Source organism: Acinonyx jubatus, chromosome B3 (genome assembly GCF_027475565.1).
Source record: "Acinonyx jubatus isolate Ajub_Pintada_27869175 chromosome B3, VMU_Ajub_asm_v1.0, whole genome shotgun sequence".
NCBI classification, from domain to species: Eukaryota; Metazoa; Chordata; class Mammalia; order Carnivora; family Felidae; genus Acinonyx; species Acinonyx jubatus.
Genome location: NC_069386.1, coordinates 38,041,478 through 38,064,781, shown reverse-complemented (window position 1 = coordinate 38,064,781; position 23,304 = coordinate 38,041,478). Strand labels below are relative to the sequence as shown.

Genomic DNA, 23,304 nt, shown 5'->3' with positions numbered 1-23,304 from the left:
GTTTTATTGGCCTTATTTCACCTCTTGCTACGTGCAGTTCAGTTTTTTTTTTTTTTTTTTTAATTTGTCTTAAATTGATCTGTGGTGAGGCTTGCTCATTGTGAAATCCTTCATTCACTTTGGATTCATAGATACTGATCACAACCTTTGTACCTCTTGCTCTGTCCTTGCCACTCAACCCTTCCCTCCAAGAGGACAGGATGACTCAGGACATGACAAGGGTTGGCTTCCCGTTCTCTTGGCCCAGTTTCAGTATCTGCAGGTCAGCGTTCCTCCAGTGGATTTGGCTCTGTGGGTAGGGTAGGATCCTCCCTCACAAGTCTCTGAAGCAGAAGATATCTCTGGAGTTACCCAGGGAGGGGCCCGAGCCTAGAAAACTGGCTTTCAGAAGGTGGGAGGGTCAAAACCTTTTGAAGGCCAAGCACAGTGATAGGTGTCGAGCGGCCGAATGAAGGAGGCCAAGATGGCGGAGGGCATGGACAGGCCTGGGACCCAGTGGGAGAGAGTTAGGCCTTGGAGTCCACAATAGAGTCTTCTGTTCCTAGATATCCATAGGCCCAGAGAGCAGCTGGAACAGTCTGTTGATTTTAGTGGAGAGGCTCAGAGCTACCAGAGATGGAACCCTCTAGTGAAGCTGTTGTGGCCTGAAATCCAGGCAGCCATGCTCCAGAGTAGCTCTCTGGTCTAACCCTGGACCCTCTCACCCCTTCTTGGTCCCTGAGTAGGCCTTTCTGCAGGAGAGCTCCCATCCTGGCCGCCTCTGACAGGAAAATTCTGACTGCTGGTGGCTACTTCTCTTTGGGTATTTCTGCTTTGTCTCAGCTTCCACCTCTCAAAGGTGTCACGTAGAGCTCTGTTCATTAACCACATCCCAACTTCAGAGGTTCTTTGTTTCTGTGCGTGTCACAGTCCTTGTGTGTTCTAGGTCATTAACATTTCCCCCAGCTTTTTATCATGACGGTTTCAAACACAAAGCAAGGTGAAGGAACTGTATAATGTACACTGTAAACCCCCCACCTAGATTCTGCAATTACTGTTCTGCTATGTTTGCTTTACCACATGTTGCCCATCTATCTGTCCATTGCTCACACCATTTCTTAGACGCATTTTAAAGTGAATTTGTGTCACTGGCATCCATTGGGCCCCATCTTCTAAAGCACTCAGCCAGGGGCTGACTTTTGTAGAAGTAAACTGTGCTTGTGCTGCCCAGTCTGAATTTTTGAGACTCAAGGAGTCGATGGATGCCCCCCGGTCAGAACAGGAATGCTCTTGCCTTTGGGGAGGTAGATTCCTCCTCAGGTGGTAGCTGAGCACCCAGAGAACTGAGGACTCAGGGCTGATGGTTCTCATGCAGGAGGAAAAGCTTTTGATCTCTCTCCCCCCCCCCCCCCCCATAAAGCATTTGTCTCTTCTATAGAAAACCTTCACAAAAGCGCCATTGACTTAGTTAATAATTGCCTTCTAAAAATAAGCACAATTTCAGCAGCTTTAGTCAGGGAAGGCAAGTTCTTGGCAACAGTGAAGTGGAATTAAAAGGTTGTAAGGTGAGTTGGAGGCAGCCCTGGGTAATTCTGACTGTGGTTCATGCTTCTTGAATCTTGCTAATCCCATTGTTCACACTGTAACTCTGCTTATAGCTCTGAAGGAGGTGAAAGGAAAGAGAGCCGAGTTTTTTTCCTTTTTAACAGGAATGTGTACCACAACCCCAGGGAAAGGTGTGAGCTGGGCTGCCTGCTGTCCTAGGCTGTGGAACCTGAGAACCACGGGGTTAGCTTTTCTACCTCATTTGAATCAGATTTTGACAGAGTTGCTTTGTTACCTAGTTTTCAGTGCATAGTCCTCCTCCCTGATAATCAGGCAGCCGATCAAACAAAGGATCTGAAACCACATTCAACTGGAAGCAAAAGAGAAATGGCTTGGAAACTTTGTGCACTGGAGTTCCTCTTCCCATTGGCGAAGGAAACTGAGAGGTGCTATTATGTTTCTGGGAGACTTGGGTGTGGTTACCTGGGCTCTGATGTCCTGACTCGGCCACCAGGGATCTGCAGCATCGTGAAGGCAGCCAGGCTCACAGGGTGACTCACACCTCAGCCTGGGTCACAGCTTGGGCAGGGCTCTTCCAAGGACTCTTGGAAAAAAAAATAAATGTGTTCCCATGGGAGTTCTGTTGGGTTCTAGATCAGTGATTCCTCGTGTCTGGGTGGAAAGTATGGCACATAGGAAATTTCAGGTTGAAATTTAGGATCTTGCATCGTGCTCCTGGGTCAACTGACCTGCCCACCATTAATAGAAGACAAACATGTTTGGGGGTATTCAGGTGCATTTGAGAATTCACACCTGTCCTGCTTTCTTTTCCCTCAGCATCTGTGATCCAGAGTTGACTGTGACAGAAAGTGATTAGTCCAACACTCCTTTGCATAAGCTTAGAATCTTTCAGTGGATAATCTATTTTTTTTAGCATTATTTTAGTAGACATTTCCTGAGGAGTCTGTACCCCTGAATGAATCTTAGTTTCTCACTGTCTCAAAAGAAAGCAGTGTTGTATCTATCTTACAGTGCCTTTGCACAAAATGGATGCTCAGTAAGTGCTCTGAATTGATTGTATATTTAATTCTCCACTTTCTTAAAGGAATTCAGTAATTTAAAAGGGCAAAACATTTGTTCATTGTAGAAAATTTATAAACCCTAGAAAAGCACGGAGAAGAAACTATCATGCAACCAAAATCCCTGATTGTCTTCCTACATAGACTAGAAATAGCTTTTGATGACACTTTGGATGTTCTGGTTTTGTGTGAGTTACACAAACATTTTTTTATGTCTATAAGAGTGGGATTATGTTCTGTCCTTCTTTTTAATCGTGTTGTGCCTTGTTCTGTGACCTTATGCTCCCGGATATGTCATCGCGGCTGGGTGACTTTGGAGGCAGGAAGCTTACAGGGATGTCTTTCTGTTTGGCCATGTCTCGTCCGCTTCTGAGGTGTGGTTTCCGTGTCCCTCCTGCTTCCAGTCCTTCCTTTGCCACTTTGCCTAGGAATTGCTTCCTCCTCTGAGCACCTGTAGTGATGTCTCTTCTCCTCATTCAACTGTTCAGTTCGTGCCTTGTTTCAGAGGAGAATTTAAGGTGCCTTGCCTTGTTGAGTGTTTTGTCTCCCCAAGCAGAGTGTGAGTGTGAGTGTGTGTGTGTGTGTGTGTGTGTGTGTTTCCTCCTGTGTCTAGTTTTTTCTATCCCTAGTTTCTCACATATCCCTATACCTTTCACAGAGGTGGTTAATAAATGATAGATGATACTGGTAACTGCTCAGTGTAGATGAGATACTCTAAAAATCAGTCTGAATTTGCACGAATTGTCTCTACTTCTGAGGATGATTTTAAATTGCGACTGATAATTGGCTGCTGGAAGCCATGGCCTATGAATGTAGCCGTGCCTCGCTACGTCAGGGTTCCTTGAGTGAAGCTTTTCTTCACGATCTCAGGTTACAGTGTAGAATCCACGAATGAGAAGGCCGTGGTGTGTGAGCCCCACAGAGGCTGGCTTCATATCCCACGTGTGTCGTGTGTTGCATTCTCCCTTTCTGCCTTGTACCTCCCCCTTTCCAGGTATAGAAGTCATACTCCTTCTTTGAGTAAGACATAAACTCAAATACCATCTTTTAAGTGAAGTCAGAATTTCTTCTCTCTTCTGCATGTGTAACGTTTTCTTAAACCTATATCCTGTTTCGTTATATTCAGAGTCTGTATATTTACCCTACTAGTTTGTACGTTTAACAAGGACAAGAAGTAGTTCTTTGTTTGTATCTTTATCTTCCATAGAACCTAACACTGTTCACGGCACTTGGTAGGATTTGTGGAAGGAATTGTTGCTTTCTATGACGTTCTTCTTTCGATTAGCTGTGAGTTTTTAGGATAATCTCCAATACAAGTTGTGACAGACGCTGATGATCAAATGGCTGACATTTATCGAGCACTTACTGTGGGCTAGATGTTGTTCTGAGACCATTGTATGTACCAGCTTGTTTAATACTTATAATAGCCCTATGATTATTTTAATAGCTTTAAGATATCATCCCCGTTTTACAAGTTGTGAGTAACCTGGTCAGAGTTCTCCTGATAGGAAGCAACACAGTTGGTGAATTTAGACAGTTTGCCTCTAGAGCCTCTGGTCCCAACCATACATTGTTCTGTCAGTTCAGTGCAAACCTTTTTAAGATTTTATTTTTAAGTAATCTCTACACCCAGTATGGGGCTTGAACTCACAACCCTGAGATCAGGAATCACATATTCCACTGACTGAGCCAGCCAAGTGCCCCAGTGCAAGTCTTTTTTTTTTTTTTGATCCCTGAATTAGTCCTTGGTTTAATGATTATTCACGATTTGATTTTCTAGTTATTTGATAGCTCCCACAATGCTGTACATTTCTGTCTTTGAGGTCTGGAACAAACCAAAGGGTACCCTTCCAGGAGGATTTGCCACATGTGGCATTCACTTTCCTGCCGAAGTTTAACACTTGAAAGGATAGTTAAAAACGCTGTCACTAAATGGGTTGGTGTTCTTGTTCTTAGGATGGGGGTTCCTTGGATCAAGTCCTGAAGAAAGCTGGAAGAATTCCTGAACAAATTTTAGGAAAAGTTAGCATTGCTGTGAGTATATTGTATAATTTTTCTTCCAAATTCCCTCATTGATAAGTTAATGAGTTGGCAGGAAATGGACAAGGGAGGAAGATAGTAAGTTAGCTAAGGGAAGTTTGCAAGGAAAGTGGGGTTTTCTCACTAGAATTTTCTCTGTCTAAATCCTAGATACAACATACTCTCTCTCTCTGTCTGTCTCTGTCTCCAGAACTAGAAAAGCGACTTCCTTTATCTTAAAATCTGTATCTGGAGAAATAGATGGGATATCCAAAAGAATTCCCATTTGTGGCAGGAGAAGGCCTCTTTTCATATTTGTAGCTTTAGAAAAAAAACGAATCCAAGCACGTTTTCTTTTTTTTTTCTTTTTCTTTTCCTTTTCTTTTTCTTCTTTCTTTGTTTCTTTCTCTCCCTTCCTTCCTTCCTATATAAGTTTATTTACTTTGAGAGCATGCACGTGCGCGAGAGGGACAGGGGCAGAGAGAGAGAGGGAGAGAGAGGGAAAGAATCAATCCCAAGCAGTCTGTGTGCACTGTCAGCACAGAGTCTGACACAGGCTCAATCTCACGAACCGTGAGATCATGACCTGGGCCAAAATCAAGAGTCAGATGCTCAAACGACTGAACCATCCAGGAGCCCCAAGCACAGGGGTTTGTAAAGTTGTATAAACTTGCAATAATCAACATTGCTTAAAAATAACTATATATCATCTAAAAAGATGCTTTCTTGATATGACAGGTTGGAAATCAAATAAAAAATAAGGGAAGACGGCAATTTTGCGATGTTAGTTGAAATATTTTCTATATCATTTTAAAATAGAGAGGCTGACTGTATTTTAACCACCCCCACTTCAGTTTCCCATCTTGTTACATTGTCTTTCCTCCAGGTAATAAAAGGTCTGACATACCTGAGGGAGAAGCACAAGATTATGCACAGAGGTAAGAAATTACTTGCTAGTTAGTATGCTTTGAATTTGAGCTGAAATCAAAAGTTGTTGCATCCTCTTTTGTGTTTTGTTGTGGTGTAAAAGCCATTGAATAGTATTTTTAATTTTTATTAACAAGTCTTTGACTATTAGTTATTTATTTATTTAAAAAAAATTTTTTTTTAACGTTTATTTATTTTTGAGACAGAGAGAGGCAGAGCATGAACGGGGGAGGGTCAGAGAGAGAGGGAGACACAGAATCCAGGCTCTGAGACACAGAAACAGGCTCCAGGCTCTGAGCTGTCAGCACAGAGCCCGACGCGGGGCTCGAACTCACGGACCATGAGATCATGACCTAAGCCGAAGTCGGTCGCCCAACCGACTGAGCCACCCAGGCGCCCCGACTATTAGTTATTTTTGAAGTAATCTTTACATCTAAGGTGGGGCTTGAACTCGTGACCCTGAGATCAAGAGTCCCATACTGTACTAACTGAAGCCAGTCAGGCACACCAGGTCTTTGACTAGTGAGTTTGATGGCTAGGGCAGCAAGTTCCCCCTCTTGTTTTGGTCTGGCCTGTTACAGGTTACACCTGTTAGCTGAGGCTGTGACAGCCATGGTCACCCAGTAAGCCCAAGCCAGAGCCCCAATGGGAGCTTAGTTACCCAATCGCCAGTGTCACCATACTCCCACTGGACTAGACAGTGCATAGACCCAAAGCCATGACTGACTGGATGTGAGTTTGACTATAAAAGAAACTGATTTTTTTTTTTTAAAGAAAGGTACATACACACTTACTGTATGATAATACACTCTTAGATATGTATCCAAGATAAATGAAACACATATGTCCATACAGATTCCTATACACATGTTGAAAGCAACTGTATACATGGTAGAAAAAACCAAAATGTTCTTCAATCAGCGAAGAGAGAAATTACAGTCTATTCCTGTAACAGTGTACTATTCACCGGTGAAAAGGAACAGGCTACTGATGCTAAATCTCAAAATACATTTATGTTGCGTGAAAGAAGCCTGATACACAACAGTACAAACTGTTTCCGTTTATATAAAATTATGGAGAAAACAACAACGGATCTGTAGTGACAGAAAGTCTAGCGAGAAATGAACATCAAAAGCATGAGGGTACTTTTGGGGGGTGGTTGGAAACGTTCTGTCTTGAGGTGATAGATGGCTGGATTTATCCAACGTCAAACCTTCGGCTACAGTGGCTGTGACCACTTGCACCACTTCGCATATAAATTACATATAAATTATACCTCAATAAAGCTTGTTAGGAAAATGAAAAAGATGAAGAAGCCAGAGGACAGAAGAATGGAAGACACAGTGCTGTGGATCGCGTTGCAGTGTGCTAAGGGTGTCAAGTTCAAGGAGGGGGAGGGCTGAGGAGGAGCGGGGTGGGCTGATGGAATCAGCCCGCGGCTTAGGAGCAACGGTAGATTAGGTGAAAAATCCTGAGATTGGAATTGCTTTTAAAAAAACTGTAAAATGTATGTAACATAAAATTTACTATCTTAATGATTTTTAAGCATACACTTCCGGCAGTAAATACGTTCACATTGTTATGCAACCACCCCCACTGTCAGGATTGGTAAGGCATCAGTTTTGCTTTAATTGATGTGTAGATAGAAGGCCATCCCATTGAAAATCTCAGTAACCTATTTGTAGAATTGACCAATTGTGTCTGAAATGTGTGTGGAAATGCAAAGGACCTAGAATAGCCAAAACAGCTTTGAAGAACAACAACAAAGTTGGGGCATTTAGACTACCTGATTTCCAGATTTATTATAAAGCTATGATAATCAATAGTGTTCTATTGGTGTGAAGCTAAGCAGATCAAATAGAACAGAAGGAAGAATTCAGAAATAGACACGTACATGTAGTCAGTTGGGTTTTGACAAAGATTCCAAGGTAGTTCAGTAGTGGAAGGATAATCTTGTCGACAAATGACTCTGGAACAGCTGTATATCCGTTTGCACAAAAATGAACCCCCTCTGTTACCTCACACCGTAAACAAAGATGAACTCTCAGTGGATCTTAGATCTAACTGTACGAGTTAAAACGATAAGACTTTCGAAAGAAAACAAACTATCTTAGTGACCTCTGTTTTAGCATGAGTTTTTAAATAGGTCACAAAAGGCACAAACTGTAAAGGAATAGTCAAGAAATTGAAGTTCATCTAAATGAAAACATTTGCTGTTCAAAAGATAGAAAAATGAAAAGTCAAGCCACATGAAGAGAAGATATTGACAAAACCTTTATCAAGTGACATTGTCTAAAATACATAAAGACCTCTCACAGTGTGATAATAAAAACATCACCCGGTTGGAAAAAATGGGTAAACATTTGAATAGACACTTTACTAATGAAGATAGATGAGTGGCTTATAAGCACATGAAGAGATAATTGAATATCATTAGTCATGAGGGAGATGTAAATTCAGATCACAGTGAGCTATGCTTCCACACCCACTGGAATGTCTGGAACGTCTGCAGAGTCCGCCCATGTGTTACTGTGGATGCACAGCAACTGGAACTCTCAGACACTGCAGGCCGAAATGTGAAATGGTGCAAGCATGTTGAAAAACAGCTTATCTGTTTCCTAAAATGTTAAGCATGTGCCTACTCTACATGCAGCCATTTCACTCTTAGGATTTTCCCTGAAGAAATGAAGGCATATGTCTGTTCAAGCCCGTGAATGTTGAGAGCAGTTTTATTTGTATAAGCCCAAAACTAGAAATAACCCAAATGTCCGTCAGTAGTTGAATGGATAAACAAATTGTGGTACATCCATACGCTAGGATATTACTCAGCAATAAAAAGAATAAACCATTGATACGTGAAAAAGTAAAACAGACAAAAAAAGAGCACATACTGTGTGATTCCATTTATATAATGCTAGAAATTGCAAACTGATCTGCAGTGATGAAATGCAAATCCGTGGTTGCCTGGGGAGTGAGGGAAAGGGGAGGAAGGGAAGAATTACGAAGGAGCACGAGGAGACTTGTGGGGGTGATATATTTATAATCTTAATTGTGGTGACGATCACATATATAGATTCATCAAATGATTCACTTTAAGTGTTGGGGTTTATTGTGTGAAAATTATATACCAATAACGCTGTAAAAAAAACCAAAGCAAACAGAAACAGTGATGTTGCTGAAAACTAGTGATAAAGCAAGTTTCTTAAAAGCAGCCAGGAAAAGGGACAACCACTTTGAAAGAGAGTTTGGTGGTTTCTTTTAAAATTAAACCATACAATCAATCCATCAACCCTACTTCTCCATATTAAGAGAAATGAATACATTTGTCCACACAAAGACTTGTGAACAAATGTTCATGCCATCTTTATTTACAATAGTCCCATACTAGAAACAGCCAAAATACTCATCACCAGACGATTGAAATAAACAAATTTTGATATATTCAAACAACGGAATGCAGCTCAACAATAAAAATGAACAAACAGTTGATAACAGTTTGGATGAATCTCAAAAACACCATGCTGAGTAAAAATAAGCTCTACACAATAGAATATATACTGTATGATTCCATTTATATGAGTATCTACAACAAACGTAATTAGTCCATAGTAACGTAATTAGATTAGTGGTTGCCTGAGGGTTATGGGGGCTGGAGTGGGGATTGCCTTCAAAGGAATATGAGGGAACTTTCTGGAGTAATCAAAATAGTAGATCTTGATTTTGGTGGTGGGTTCACAGGTGTATATGCATCAAACTATAATCTTAAAATGGAAAACTGTAGAAAGTCTTCTACTTTCTAACTGCACTACCATTTTGTCCTTTTTCTAATGGCCATTAAGAAACCTATCAATAAGGAGGTGTGGTATGACTTGCGTGGGGAACGCTTTTCCGGCGGTATATGGACCTTATTCGTTTTTTTTTTTTTTTTTTTTTTTTAAGACCTCTGAGTTCCAGGATAGAATATTTTTGTTTGTATATTAATTTCTAGGAAATAGGAGTAACTGAAAGGAGAGGAGAAACGAACATGTTTTGAGCATGGGGCTGGGTTCGAGGGCTGCGAATGACCTCTAAATCTCACTCGGAGGGACCATTTGTGTTGTAAAGAGCTCTGGTGGCGCAAAGCCATTGTATCATCTATAAAATTGAATCCTCTTGCCTATCCTAGGTTATTGTGAGGATTAAGGAAATGACATACGGAAAGCAACTTGCAAAAGGGTTTGCGTAAAGAAGGGCCTGACAAAGGCTAATTGCCTCCCTTATGCCTTCGTGTAGTTTGTGAAGAACTTGAGACCCAGTGACATTTCATTCCTTTTTCGAGCTGTACCTTGTGTGTTCTCACTGTTGCTCATATTATTACTTGCCTTTCCTGGGAACCTTACTTCCCTAGCCCGCCCCATCCCTCACACTCATATCTTTTCTAGACTAAGTCTGCTCAACTTTTTAAGTATAGCACCAAGGCTTGGGCATCTGCCAGTTCAAGTTCAAATCTTAAGTCTTTTACATTCAGGGTATGTAAACTCTTGAGTTATTTATTCATCTGTAAAATGAGGATCTTTCATGCCAAAGAGCAGTAATTGCAAATTACACACTTATTTGTATGCTTGTGAGAATTAAAAGGGCTTCCTCAGTAAGCTATTAATAAATAACGTTACTGTTTAGCTTAGTTATATTGTTACCATGGTAATAATGTTACCGTTTAGCTCAGACATGTCTTTCAAGAAGCGTTCCGGGAACCAGCCTCTTCCCAAACTGGATTAAGTGCTCCTTCTCTGTATTCCTTTGGTGCAGTGTCCTGTCCATCCCTTTCTTACTATAATAAATAATGACTTTATTGAGGACCTGTTATGTACCAGGTGCTGTATTATGTGCCTTAGTGACTTTTCTCATTTACTGTTGACAACAGCCTTGTCTCTTGCCCATTTTTCAGTTGTGGAAACCGCAGCTCAGAGTTTGTTTTTCTCTGTCTAGTCTGAGTTTCCTCAAGTCAGGGGACAGGTCTCCCTCATCTCCGTATCCCCAGTCTCTAATGTAACAGCAGAGGATAGCTTGCTTTTGAAGGGCTGTTAAATGGGTGGATGTGTGATTAACTTGTGCCAGAACACACAGGAATCAACAGGGAAACTGGGCCAAGAACTCGTGTCTTCTACTTTTAACGCAGTCCTTAATCTAGTCCTGTGTTTCTCTCTTCCCACTGCCTTCCATGTACCATGCTCTGTGTCCTTGATGGAGAGTTCTAACTTGATGTCTGTTCCGAAGAGAGGAAAGTTTCAGCTCATTCCTGGAATAACCGACTTGCTTTTCCCCTTCTGCCCAGTACTGCCCCCACTTTCTCAGGAATTTCTTTTCCGGCTCCACCAATTACTGTTCTTTGGCATGAAGAGTGGCTTTGTGAGCCAGACGACTCTCTGGACAGATCTCTGTGCTGGAGAGTTCATTACTTGCCCAGCTAAGGAGGGGAAGTCACTAGGACTTCTGCTCCAATGAGCAGTGTGTACAGGCAGCCTGGCCTGACTGCTCTACTCTTCAGACTCCTGCTGTTGGCGTCTTCTCCAGAAGTCCCGTAAGAATTCCCTGTAAGGCCTGGGCTGTGGAATGGTATTCTTACACAACATGATTGCTGGGCGAGAATAGTGAGTGGAGGATTCCCGGAAACCTGAGTGAGGGTGACACTGAGACAGTGAATCTCCCTGTCTTTAGGCTTCCTTGCTGCCAGGAAGTTCTTCCTCTGGTCTAAATATATTCTTTCCTGATGAAATTTAAACTCGGTTACTTCTCATTATGTCCTTGAGGGAAAATGGGGAAGACTGAAGAGACTTTTTCTCTGCTTCGCATTTTTATTTGTTCCTACTTGTTGATAGTGATTTACTGGTGATAACTTCGAGATTATTTCAGGTAGCTTTTGCTGGGTAATAAACCAGCCCAACACTTAGTAGTTTAAAAACAACAGTTTATTACTTCCTCTGAGTTTGTGAGCTGGTTGGTTGGACCTTGCCTCGTGTTTTGGCTCATCCTCCGAGAGGCTAACGCCCTGGCTTCTTCCTTTGATGGTCTTGGGGTTTCAGTGATAAGAGTGGGGTAACCCACAATGCTCAACACCATTGAAACCTGTGAGTACATCAGGTGTGTTAATGTCCTGTTGGCGAAAGCAAGTCATGTGATCAATTCAGGACTAAGAAAGTAGAGGGATGGACTCTTAGTTGGAAGGAGCTACAAAATATTACGGCCAGTTTTTCCACTCGATCATCGTGACAAAAGGCAGGGTTTGCATTCTGATGGGGCTACTTAAAATGTGTAACCTTGGGCACGTCATTTAACTTCTCCAAACCTCAGGGAAATGGAGAAAATAGTCTACCTACAAAGTTGTGAGGACGGAGATCATGCCTACAAAGCCTTTAAAATCGTGCTCGACCAACACAGTGGGCCATGTGTGCACGCTGCTGCTTAGCCAGCTGGATGAGAAGTTTTTTATGATGGCCAGCAACGGAAAAACCAGTCTGCTTTGGTTTAAGCATCTCGAAACTTCCTCATTAGAAGGATCCTGGGAAAGGTCAGAGAATTTTTTGAAAAGTGGAACCCACACACTTGAGTCGGGCAGAGACCAGGGCTCCTCTGGTTGGGAGCCTGGGTGGTGGAAGCAGAAAAGCAGCTGCCCAGAGTCCACAGCGAGCAGCCGCGGGGTTGGTCTGCCGGGCCAGTTAGGCCTTTTTAGCCTCATGCGTGGGAATGTGTCGGTGATCTAGAGCCAGGCACACCTGTGCCTAGACATTACTTTTTCCGTGCGAGGAAGTGAAGTAATGGTAGTTGGGAGAGACGGGCTGTTTTCAGGTGCCATTTAGGTACTGTTTTTTTCAGCCACTTAGTAGTCCCTTGAAAGTGTTTCATTTATTTCGAGTCGACTGGTGAGTTGAAGGGCCGTTGGTCCTAGTGAGATACCCTGCCTTGTGCGTGCATGTGGCCAGCTGAGAGGAATTTCAGTGAGGCCAACACCAGAAAGACCGCAGACTAGCGTCCCTAAGGTGCTGAAAATACTTGCAGGTTTATATAAGGAAACCGGGGGACAAAGGCCGCTGGGTATGGGCAGGTGGGCAGTACAGATCAGGTCCGTCATTGTCCTGGGGTCTGTCATGCTGGCCTCGGGGCAGTCCCTATTGCTTGAGGGGGTGGTTTCGGTTCCCATCACAGGATGCTTTGCCCTCCAGGCCTTTTGCCTGAGTTAGAAGATGCGCTGGAAAGAAACAACTTAATTAGACCAGACTAAATCACTGTGCCGTCACAAGAGAGAAGAAGAAGAAAAAAAGAGAACGACCAGACTGAGGTGAGGGGGGTGGTTGAAGTCCTCTCTCACTGTGTCCGGGTGTCCCAGACACTATTTTCTATTTCCCCCGGGTGTTCAATGGGCGAAGCAGGCTGTGTGGCTCAGCTTGATGCATGTGGTTTATGGGCCGTTAGTCAGGGAGTGGGTGTTAGGTCAGTGAGCCCCCTGGGGGTGGAAGTCTTCTCTAGAATCTCTGGGTAACATTCTGGTGTATGGTTATGGGTGGGTACGTGCACATGTTCCTCCATGTTTTATTTGCCCTTCTCGCAGTAGCTCCCCCCATCCGAGTAAAGTAATATCTGTATTAATATTCATAGATACCTACCAAGTGCAGGGTACTGAGTAAATCACCACAGGCATAAAGATGGCTCGGAAATGAATTGTGTTCTCTGGGAGCTTAGAGTCCAGCAGGGGAAAAGTGACTAAATACATGGCAGGACCCAGCCAGTGTCATTTTTTTTTTATGCACAAATCGCTATCCTGCCAGCTTGCAAACAGAATTTGATGTGATCTCATTCGTCCAGATTCTTTGGTTGTGTCAGAAATCCAGTGCGAGATTACTTAATCAAAAGAGGGGCTATATTGCCGTGGGTTACCTGTTGGAAGGCTCGGATGAATACGGGGTTGAAATGACAGTGTCAGGAGCCTGCTCCCTCTCGGTTTTTCTTGTCCTGGTGTGGGCTTCCTTTCCAGTCTGAGTCTTCTCACTGGGGGCAGCATGGACCTCACTAGCCCCAGTCCTTAGTGCTGTCTTCCAGAGAAAGAACTCGGCCCGTTCTCCTCTAGGCTAGAATCACTGATTGGAGTGCCTGCCCACTTCTGGGCCAATCATCGGTTCCAGGATGGTCTGATCGACCCTCCCTGGTGATAAGCCCACCCCCGGGGCAGGATAGATGGGGCTTTCTGGTTGACACCGTCTCAGAAACACTTGCTGTTGGGAGGAGCATATCCCAGATGAAAAGAGGGGTTTTCTTACTAGAAGGGGGGGTAGGCGGAACACATGCTGAAAGCTAGCAAGTTAGGAAAAAAATTACTTGTCACTACAAATAGGAGTAAGCCCTGGGTCAGCAAGACAAAAGACTGCTAGCAGATCAAAACCATAATTAAACATTAAAGCAGGGGTGGACATACTGGTGGCCCACAGGCTACATATGGTCTCCTGCCTATTTTTGTAGGGCTTGCAAGCTAAGAGTCGTTTTTCAGAATTTTGTGACATGTGATAATTGTGTGAAATTCAGATTTCACTGTCTATAATGAAGTTTTGTTGGAACACGGCTTGCTTATTTAAGTGTTTTCTGTGACTGCTTTTGTGCTATAATGGCAAAGGTGAGTAGTTGCTTGTGAAAGAGACCGTATGGCTTTCAAAGCCTAAAATATTTGTTCTGTAGTCCCTTTGCAGAAAAAGCTGCCTGACTACTGAGTTTCTGTTGTTGTTGTTGTTTGTTTTGTTTGTTTTTGTTTTTATTTATTTTTTTGCTTAGAGAGTGCAAGCAGGGGAGAGGGGCAGAGGGAGAGAGAGAAAGAGAAAGCCTTACGCAGGTTCCATGCTGAGCGAGGAGCCCCGGCAGGGCTCAGTCTCACGACCCTGGGATCACGACCTGAGCTGAAATCAAGAGTCGGATGCTCAACTGACTGAGCCAGCCAGCTGCCCCTCCTCCGAGGGAACTTTAGAATTTAAGCACAAGGCTCAGCTCTGACGTTTTCAGCTTTCAGATCTTGATGAAAACATGGTGGATGGCACAGGTAGGGGAGGGTTTTTTTCCCTGATCCTGAAGCTCTGAAAGGAATTAACCACAAAGGTTTTGAGGCGATCTGTGGCAGGAGGTCCTAGGTCTCGTGCATCCAGAGCTGACCAAGTGGTTAGGCTCTGAGTTACGGGGTGGGAGGGGGGTCCTAGCACGCGGCTCTGCTACATGCTTATGGCCGGGATTTGCACTCTGCCAGCTCATCCTTCTTCACCCACTGTAGTTATCAAGGGCTGATTTTGATCCAGACCCTGAAGAAACATTATATAAGTTAAATTGATAGGGAGTTCGTACAACTTGGCCCATCAATTATTTCTGCCTTGGAGTTGCTGGCCGATGAAATCAATAAATGCCAAGAGTAGTTTTAAGTTATGCCTCGGGTCGTTTTTTTCTTCCGTCAGCTGGGGCAGTGTGTAACCTGGCTGATGTTTATGTGTGGTGTTGGACTGGTAGTCCAGGCCTGCAGTGCACCGGAAAGCTGGCCTAGATTTCTGAGGGGCCGCGCAGCCGATGGCTCTCTTCGGAGCTCGAGTAGCTTGTACGCGGGCCATCCTGCTAGGAGTCTGCTCCAGGGCGGCCTTATTGCCCAGGGAGCCGTTGGTTGGAATGAGAGTTAGGGCTTCTGCCTAGATTCTGAAAGTGTTCTGGGATCTCGGTCCTGGGGGACATCTGGGGGTCTCCATAGCACCTCTGGGGTGTGCTGGCAACAGCCACCACAGGAACTGGGTCCTCAGCCACGGTCAGGGTCTAGGCTCTTGAGGGCTTCCTCTCTTCAGTTTGACTTACTGTTGGCACCGATAGACAAGATTGGAAGTGGCCCAAGTGTGTTTTTGTGTTGTTGTTTTATAAGCTGTTTGTGGCGGACTCAGATGTGATGAGTTTTTTTTTTGTTATTTTTTTAAAACGTCTATTCATTTTTGAAAGAGACAGAGTGTGAGCCAGGATGGAGAGAGAGAGGGAAACAGAATCTGAAACAGACTCTAGGCTCCAGGCTCTGAGCTGTCAGCACAGAGCCCGACGTGGGGCTTGAACCCACGAACTGTGAGATCATGACCTGAGCCGAAGTTGGATGCTTAACAGACTGAGCCACCCAGGCGCCCCAACTGATGAGTTTCTGAGTGGCTTCTTCTGTGCACTGGCCTACCCGCCATGCCTTTTCTGGTGTCCTGCCAGGCTTCCTTGAGCAGAAAGTCAGGGTGGCCTCTGAGGCTGCACGCAGGGTTCTGTCCTGACTACAGTCCCTGTCTGGGTGGCAAGGGAGTGTCCCCTGTGCTTCCATCTGTGGGCTGCCCACGGTGTCCAGGAGGTGGCCCAGCTGCACCCCTGCTTCCTTTGCCCACCGGTCTCAGCTGCCAACCAATGGTGATCATCTCAAGGGGGCAGTGAATTTACAGGGAAAAACCAATTCCTTTGAACTCTGTCCAGACTGTTCCACCTTACAGATGGAGAGAAACAGAGAGTGGCTAATTAGTAGCTAGAATCCAGTATGCTGATCTCTTGGTGAGAAAAGTGAGTCACGTTCTCTCTAGAATTACCTCAGCTGCTAGACCCACAGCGATGGATTATGGCTCCAGATGAGTGTGCCTCTTAGCTCTTCAGGCGAGGCAGATGGGCCACTGGAGGAGGGAGAGTGCTTCCTCAATCCCATCAGGGAAGCATCGTGGAGGTGGTGTTTGCGCTGAGCTGTGCAGCACAGGCAGAAGTTACACAGGTGGCAGCACCATGAAAGGCGTCTCAGGTAGAGGCGAACACCTGAATCGTGGCACAGAGTCGGAAGACACAGGTACATCCTTCCAGGAAAGAACAAGTCATTTGGGTGGGTGGTCTGGGTTCCCGATGGCGAGTGGTGGAGTTCGGTAAGGACTGCTTGAGGCCCTGGAGGGGGGTCTTCATTGTTCTGCTCAGGGGCTGGACGTTATCACAGGCAGCGGGGAGCAAAGGAGGGCTCCTGTACATGGAAGTAAGGTGAGCTGTCCTTTGAGGACGAGGGCTCTGGCTGCTGTGGTAAGAGGAGCTGGAAGGGGGGAGAGGTCAGTTAGGAGGCTGTTGCCCTGGTCCAGTAAGAGCTGCCGTGGGTCTGAGTCAGGATAGTAGCTGAGTTGGGGGAGGGGAGGCAGGTGGGAGAGAGGTGGTCAGGGTTTATTCTGGTCAGCCCCTGGAGAGCAAAGGGCAGGTGCCGGCCAGATGGGGAGGGGAAGGGAGTTGGAAGGCTTGTGCTGTGACCCTTCTTCCCAAGGCGGCTGTGGTACAAGTGGTACAAGGGAGTGTGAGGCCCAAGCTTGTGCCTCCAGGCCGTACCGGCTCCCTTTAGGAAAGGCCTGTTAGCCCAGGCTGAGAGGTGATCCTGGGAGATCTGTATCCTGTTCCCTCTCACATCACACAGCCTGCTTGCTTCTTTTCTTTTCTTTTCTTTTCTTTTCTTTTCTTTTCTTTTCTTTTCTTTTCTTTTCTTTTCTTTTCTTTTCTTTTCTTTCTTTTTAAGTTTATTTTTGAGAGAGAGAGAGAGAGAGAGAGAGACAGCATGAGCAGGGGAGGGGCAGAGAGAGAGGAGACAGAATTTCCATATCTGGCTCTGCTGCTGACAGCAGAGAGCCTGATGCAGGGCTTATACTCACGAACCATGAGATCATGACCTGAGCTGAAGTCAGACACTTAACCGACTGAGCCACCCAAGAGCCCGCACAGCCTCATTTCTAAGGGAAACATGGGGCTGGGACTGCCACTCTCCTCAGTTACTGGTAACTTCCCGAGGAGGACCATGGACCCAGGAAAGCGTGTCTGGTGAGCGAGCAAAGAGAAGATGTCATTAACCGTCACCTGAGACAGCCCAGCTTTGGATGTGCATCGCCACAGAGTGACAGTGTAATCTAGCGGGTGCATCTCAGTGTGAGGATGGGAAACAGTGTTCGGCTTGGTAGCACCAGATTCATGAGAAACTGACGTGGTGGGGTTTTCTGGTTCCACATGGAAACCACACATTTCAAAGTTTATAGTTAGAAGTAAGTGTCTCCTGCCTGTGAAGTGTGTGCAGTGCTGTCATTGGATGGCAGTGCCAGGCGCTCAGTCCCCAGAAAGCTGCCACCCACCGGGTGGCCTCAGAGCCCCCTGCCTCCCTATGTCATCCTGGCTGCCCACAGAACCTTATAGAAAGTTCTGTCCAACTCAGCCATTGGCTCCCTGACCGATCAGCTCCCTGACCGATCCTATCAGAGTCATCGTCTCTGAGCCTCATCTTCCTCCTTCCTTTAGGGGTAATCTCTTCTCCATCTTCTGGAACTGTCCACAGGTTCGGATGAAACTGTAGGGGATGTGTGTATAACAGCCTCAAGGTCGTGGCATTTAAAGTTTTTTTTTTTTTTTAAGTTTATTTTGAGAGAGACAGAGCGAGAGGGAGAGAGAGAGCACAAGCACTGGAGAGGGACAGAGAGAGAAGGAGAGAGAGAGAGGGTCTCAATTTCACGAACCAGGAGATCATGGCCTGAGCTGAAATCAAGAGTCAGACACTTAACTGACTGAGCCACCCAGGTGCCCTAATGTTGTGGCATTTAAAAGCGCACTGAACATATAATGTTCAATAAACTAGAAACTCCTAAGAAGCTTCTAGGCCTGCTTGGAGCTAGCTAGTGAGTAGTAGAGCTAGAATTCAAACCCAGATCTGCCTGACTGCAAAGTTGGGGACACCATTTCCATACAACACTATATGCCTACTTAAAATGTAATTTTCGATGTCGCTTAATAAAAAGCAATGGATATTAGGATTCCTGGCTGTTTGTGCACACTAATTAGCTCAAACGATAAAGGGACCAAACCCCAGCAAGCTAAGAATGCAGCCGTACTGAGCGATAACGGTGTCCAGGGCCTCAAACGCCATTAGGTGTTAGACTTCACTTAAGATGTACGTATAAAAAGATGCTCTTAGAGTGCTCTCATTTGTTGCTCTTTGTAAATTTTTCTTTTTCTTTCTCTTTTTTTAATGTTTATTTTTGAGAGAGAGAGCACAAGCGGGGCAGGGGCAGAGAGAAGAGAGAGGGAGACACAAAATCTGAAGCAGGCTCCAGGCTCTGAGCTGTCAGCACAGACCCCAATGTGGGGCTCGAACCCACACACCATGAAATCATGACCTGAACTGAAGTCGAATGCTTAACCAGCTGAGCCACCCGGGCGCACCCCTCATTTGTTTCTCTTTGATCGTGGCTTTATCCTATCTGGCTGGCCGACTCTACGTTGTGAGAAGCATCGTCTCTGGCTTTAGTCTGATTAGGGAGGGAGGAGCCCCCCACCTTCTGTTATAAAATCCTGGGGAAGGACTGATTGGACTGATATGGATCATGTGCCCAGACCTGCTGGGATCACCGTGATGGATAGAGGGGGCAGTGAGTGGCCTGGTGTTAGGGCCCGGGGTCATCGTTCTCTGTGGTGTTCACCCAGAGCGGTGATAGCTCGGGGGGGGGGGGGGGGGGGGAGCACTTCTCCCAAAGAGGAGTGTGTGGTGTGGGGAGGGCCCTGCTCAGTACACTCCGTGAGGACCGTCCGGTCCATCTGGCTCACATTTGTCCTTAAATCGGTAAACACACTCGGCTAAGTGCTTTTGTTTGGAGGCCTATCCCAGGCTAAGCTAGAAATGACTGATGAGTGGCCTCTTGACCTCCTTTTCCAAACTTCTCTGCTGCGTGATGCGGACTGTGACCCAGGCATAAGCGGTCATGCCTTACTTGCTTTGGTGGAGCTTGGACCACCATAAATTCAGTGGTGTTATTAGAAATTCTCACTTTATGTTTAAAAATGAGCAGATCTCTGGCTATTACTGCGTGTCTTTTTTCCATCATCTTTTTTCCCCAGTCTCCTGCGGAGCAAAATTAGCCTTCAGTGGGCAAAAGAGTTTTTGTTTTTGTTTTTGTTTTTTTAGTTAATTGCCCTTTCTTGAATTGTGGCTGAGAAGTATCCAAGTTAGCCAGCATTGTCTTCCTGCCTGCGGGTGGGTGATTGGCTTTGAGATAGATTGCAGATCTGCTGTCCTCTGAATTAGCCGGGAGCCTGCAGGGGGAAATGTGTGCTTTAAGGCAGTTTCTTTTAATGGAAAAGCTACTTTGTGATCTTTGGCAAGGGGCATCTATCTCCTTAAGCCTTGATTTCCACGTCTGTAAAATGAGGCTGCTCTGCCAAATATTAGGGGGTCATTGAAAATGAGAGACCAAGACTCCGGGACCCGTGTTTCCCTTGAATACCCCTTTTCCTTTCTCTTTCTTTCTCTCCCTCCCTCCCTCCCTCCCTCCCTCCCCCTTTCCCCTCTCTTTTTGGTATAACCTCTATACCTTTTGCTGTGGCTTTTGTTAACATCCTGTTTTAAAAATGTTGACCATTTCTTGGAATGGAGTGTACTAAGGAAAACCAAATTCTGAAAAAGAAAAGAAAAATGGATTCTGAACGCCTTCAGTATTACCTAGCTTAATTGTCAGCCTTTGTGTGCCTTTTGGGTCAGGAAGGAAGTGGGAAGCAGCCTGTCCTTCCCTCTGTCAGCTCGTCCTGCAAGCAGGACGGGGCTGGCTGCAGTTGAGAGGGAAGCATGCATTCACTCCCAGCAGAGAAAGTTTTTCTTTCACAAGCAGACCCAAGTCAGATCCTGTTCCCAGATGAAGCTTGTTATGTCTGTAACGTGGGCGGCCCTCTTCCCCAACCACACCTTATATTTTTATTTTTTATTATTTTAAAAAATATTTAGTTTGAGAGAGAGCGTGTGCTGGAGGTGGGGGGACAGAGAGAGAGGGAGAGAGAAAACTCCCAAGCACGCTCCACACTCAGCGCAGAGTCCAACACAGGGCTCAATCCCACAACCCTGGGATCATGACCCGAGCCGAAATGAGGAGCCCCCCAGCATAACTTTAAAAAAAAAACTGAGATAAGATTGACACATCACATTGTGTTAGTTGCAGGTGTACAACGTGCTGATTTGCCAGATGTAGCTATTGGGAAATGATCACCACAGTAAGTTTCGTTAACATCCATCACCACACAACATTTTTTTTCTTGGGATGAGAATTTTTAAGATGTACTCCTAGGGACGCCTGGCTAGCTTGGTTGGTAGAGCATACGGCTCTTGATCTCCGGGCTGTGAGTTTAAGCAACACGTTGGGTGCAGAGATTACTTAAAAAAAAAAAAAAAAAAAAAAAAAAAAAAAAAAAAGAAATATATATATATATATATATACACACATATATATACATATGTATATATATGTATATTTAAAGTAATCTCTCTCTCTGTATATACATATATATATATATACATATATATATGTATATATGTGTGTGTATATACACACACACTCTTCTAGCAACTTTCAAATGTATGATTCAGTATTGTTAACTGTAGTCACCACATTGTATGTCACATACCAGGAATGTATGTCACATACCAGGAATCTTAAAACTGGAAGTTTGTACCTTTTGACCCGCCGTCGCCCGCAACTGAATAACGGCTTTTCTGAAACTTCGGAGTACAGCTCAGCATTTGCCGTGTCATCTAGAGCCCAATTATCTAGGCTCTGGGTAATCTGTTGTAGCATCAAGTAGCCATTAGCTCCCTATGCAGTCTTGCCAGACGTCTCCCTGATTCTCAGCCTCCGTGTCTCCCATCTGTACACAGGAGCGTATAGCTTGCTTCTCATTGGTGTTCTGAGTATTCAAGAAGACTCGGTATTTAAACGGCCTGGCATAGTAAGGCCTCGGTGACCCCGAGCTCGTGTGGTGTCTTCCCAGGTCGGCTGGGCTCCCCTGCCCCCCCACCCCAGCCTTGTCTTTGAGCTGTGTCCCTTCTCCACAGGTGGGGGCTAGGCAGCTAGGGGAGAAAGCTGTGCTTCTGGGGAAGGTTGGGTGGGAAAAAGAGCTTAGGGTTCATGGCTAATTGAAGTGTTTGGCATTTTCTCTGAATGTTAATATCTTTGCTATTTAATTAGCTCCCTGAAGTCATGGATGAGTTAACCCGGAGGTGGCTCTGTGGAGACTGTTACTTGACCTACCAGGGTCAGCCACCTTTCCCTTCTGACTCTTCACCTTTAGAGAAGGGTTATTAAGGATCTACTAGGGTTGCTAAGAAGAGGTCCTTTGAGGCCTGAAGTCACCATTTAAAAATCTCACTTGTCTTTGTCTCTTTAACCTTTAACTCACTATCCAAAGTCATCCCACTTTGGATTTAGCCTTTGTCACAGATGAGCCAGAGTCTGGTTGGCTTGCTGCTCTGGGGCCCTCATTTCTTTTCTTCTTGTTTCTCTTGTGCCTCTGCTTCCCTCCCCTGCTCCCCTGCCTTTCTGTTCCTTCGTGCCCATCTTCTTCCATCTTGTCCCCCCCCCCCCACCCCGCCCCATAGTGAATGCAACTTCCTGTAAGATGTTCTGCCAAACAAAATGAGGTTATAGTACCCTTTGGGAGGCCGACACCTCGCTTCATCTGCCTGAGAGGGACCTTGCCCCACTCGTCAGCCTAGCATGGAGCCTGGCCGATTGGAAGAATTCAGAATATCTGTGCACAGTGCCCTGACCATCTGTCTATCTTTGCTGTTAGCATCATACACATGCACACACGTTCTTGTATTTTATGTTCTGTCTCCCCTAGTGGTGATGGCCTTCAGGACAGGGAGAGGAACTGTGTCCTTTTTACTCATAGCTCAGTTGTAACTGTTCATAGAATAAACAAATGACCCACTGAATGATTTAATCCAAACCTCTTGTTTTAGAGTGGTAGGAAACACTGAGAAATTAAGTTGAAATCATGCGCTCTTGGGGGAAAAAAATCAAAAGGCTTTGAACACTGGTTATTTCTGGGGCAGAAAATATGAGAGAAGAAAATATTTCTTCCACTTAGTTTTTGCATAAAATCCCCTTATTTGTTTTTGAAGAAAGAGGGCTTACCCACCCTCACTGTTGCGGGGGGCTGAGCAGAATGGAGATAACAGACCTTAGCCTCTCATCTGTTTCCTGAAGAAGCTCGTCAGCCTGGGGGCCTCATGGGTGCTGGATGCTTCCTCAAGAAGGCAGCCTGGTCCACCGGGTCCTGGGTCTCCCCCCCAGCCTTGCCTTCTTGATATTGGAGGGTGAGAAAGGGAACCCAAGGCCTGGAGAAGGCCGTGAGGAGTAGAGAGGGCCTGGGCCCCTGATTTGAACAGTGGTCGAGGTTGCTGCTAGGAAGGATGTGAGAAGAAGCCCGATGAGATCTCCTCGGTTTCAGCCCTCCCAGGAGCAGGGCAGTTTCCCAAGTGGCGGAGGGGACCCAGAACAACTTGCACCTCGAAATCGCCATGAGGGTGAGTGGGAAAGAAGCATGTTTCACGTGCAGGGGCCAGCACAGAGTGGCAGGCGTGAGCCTGGTCAGGGGGACATGGGGCTTTGTCACAGCGCAAAGCTGGGTAGAGGTGAGGCGGGAGCAGTGGCGGGCTTGGAAAGCCAGGCTGAGAGGCCTGCACCTGACTGCGAGGCTCGGTGCAGGCGCTGTCCCACCGGAGGAGCACCGCTTGCTCTGCGGGACCAAGTGAGGTCGCAGATGCTGGGGGCAGGGGCAGAGGAGGGAGGGCAGCAGTCGTGGAGACCAAAGAGGGGGTGCTGTCAGTTGGAGGAAACCGTCTCTCTGGCCTTGTCTGACGTGTACCTCTTTTGCCCCCAGAGGAGAGCCCCATTTGGCTGGGCTGCCAAGGAGAGGCACGACC

General features: G+C 45.6%; 1 protein-coding gene across 2 annotated transcripts in view; it reads left to right on the top strand.

The window, feature by feature from the left end:
• MAP2K1 (mitogen-activated protein kinase kinase 1) overlaps positions 1–23,304 on the top strand; it is a 78,150-nt gene that overhangs the window by 42,636 nt on the left and 12,210 nt on the right. For both annotated transcript variants that reach the window (XM_027067593.2, XM_015078286.3), the window contains exons 4-5: positions 4,560–4,637; positions 5,509–5,560. In XM_027067593.2, coding sequence (XP_026923394.1) covers positions 4,560–4,637; positions 5,509–5,560 — 130 coding nt within the window. The remainder of the gene's footprint in view (positions 1–4,559; positions 4,638–5,508; positions 5,561–23,304) is intronic.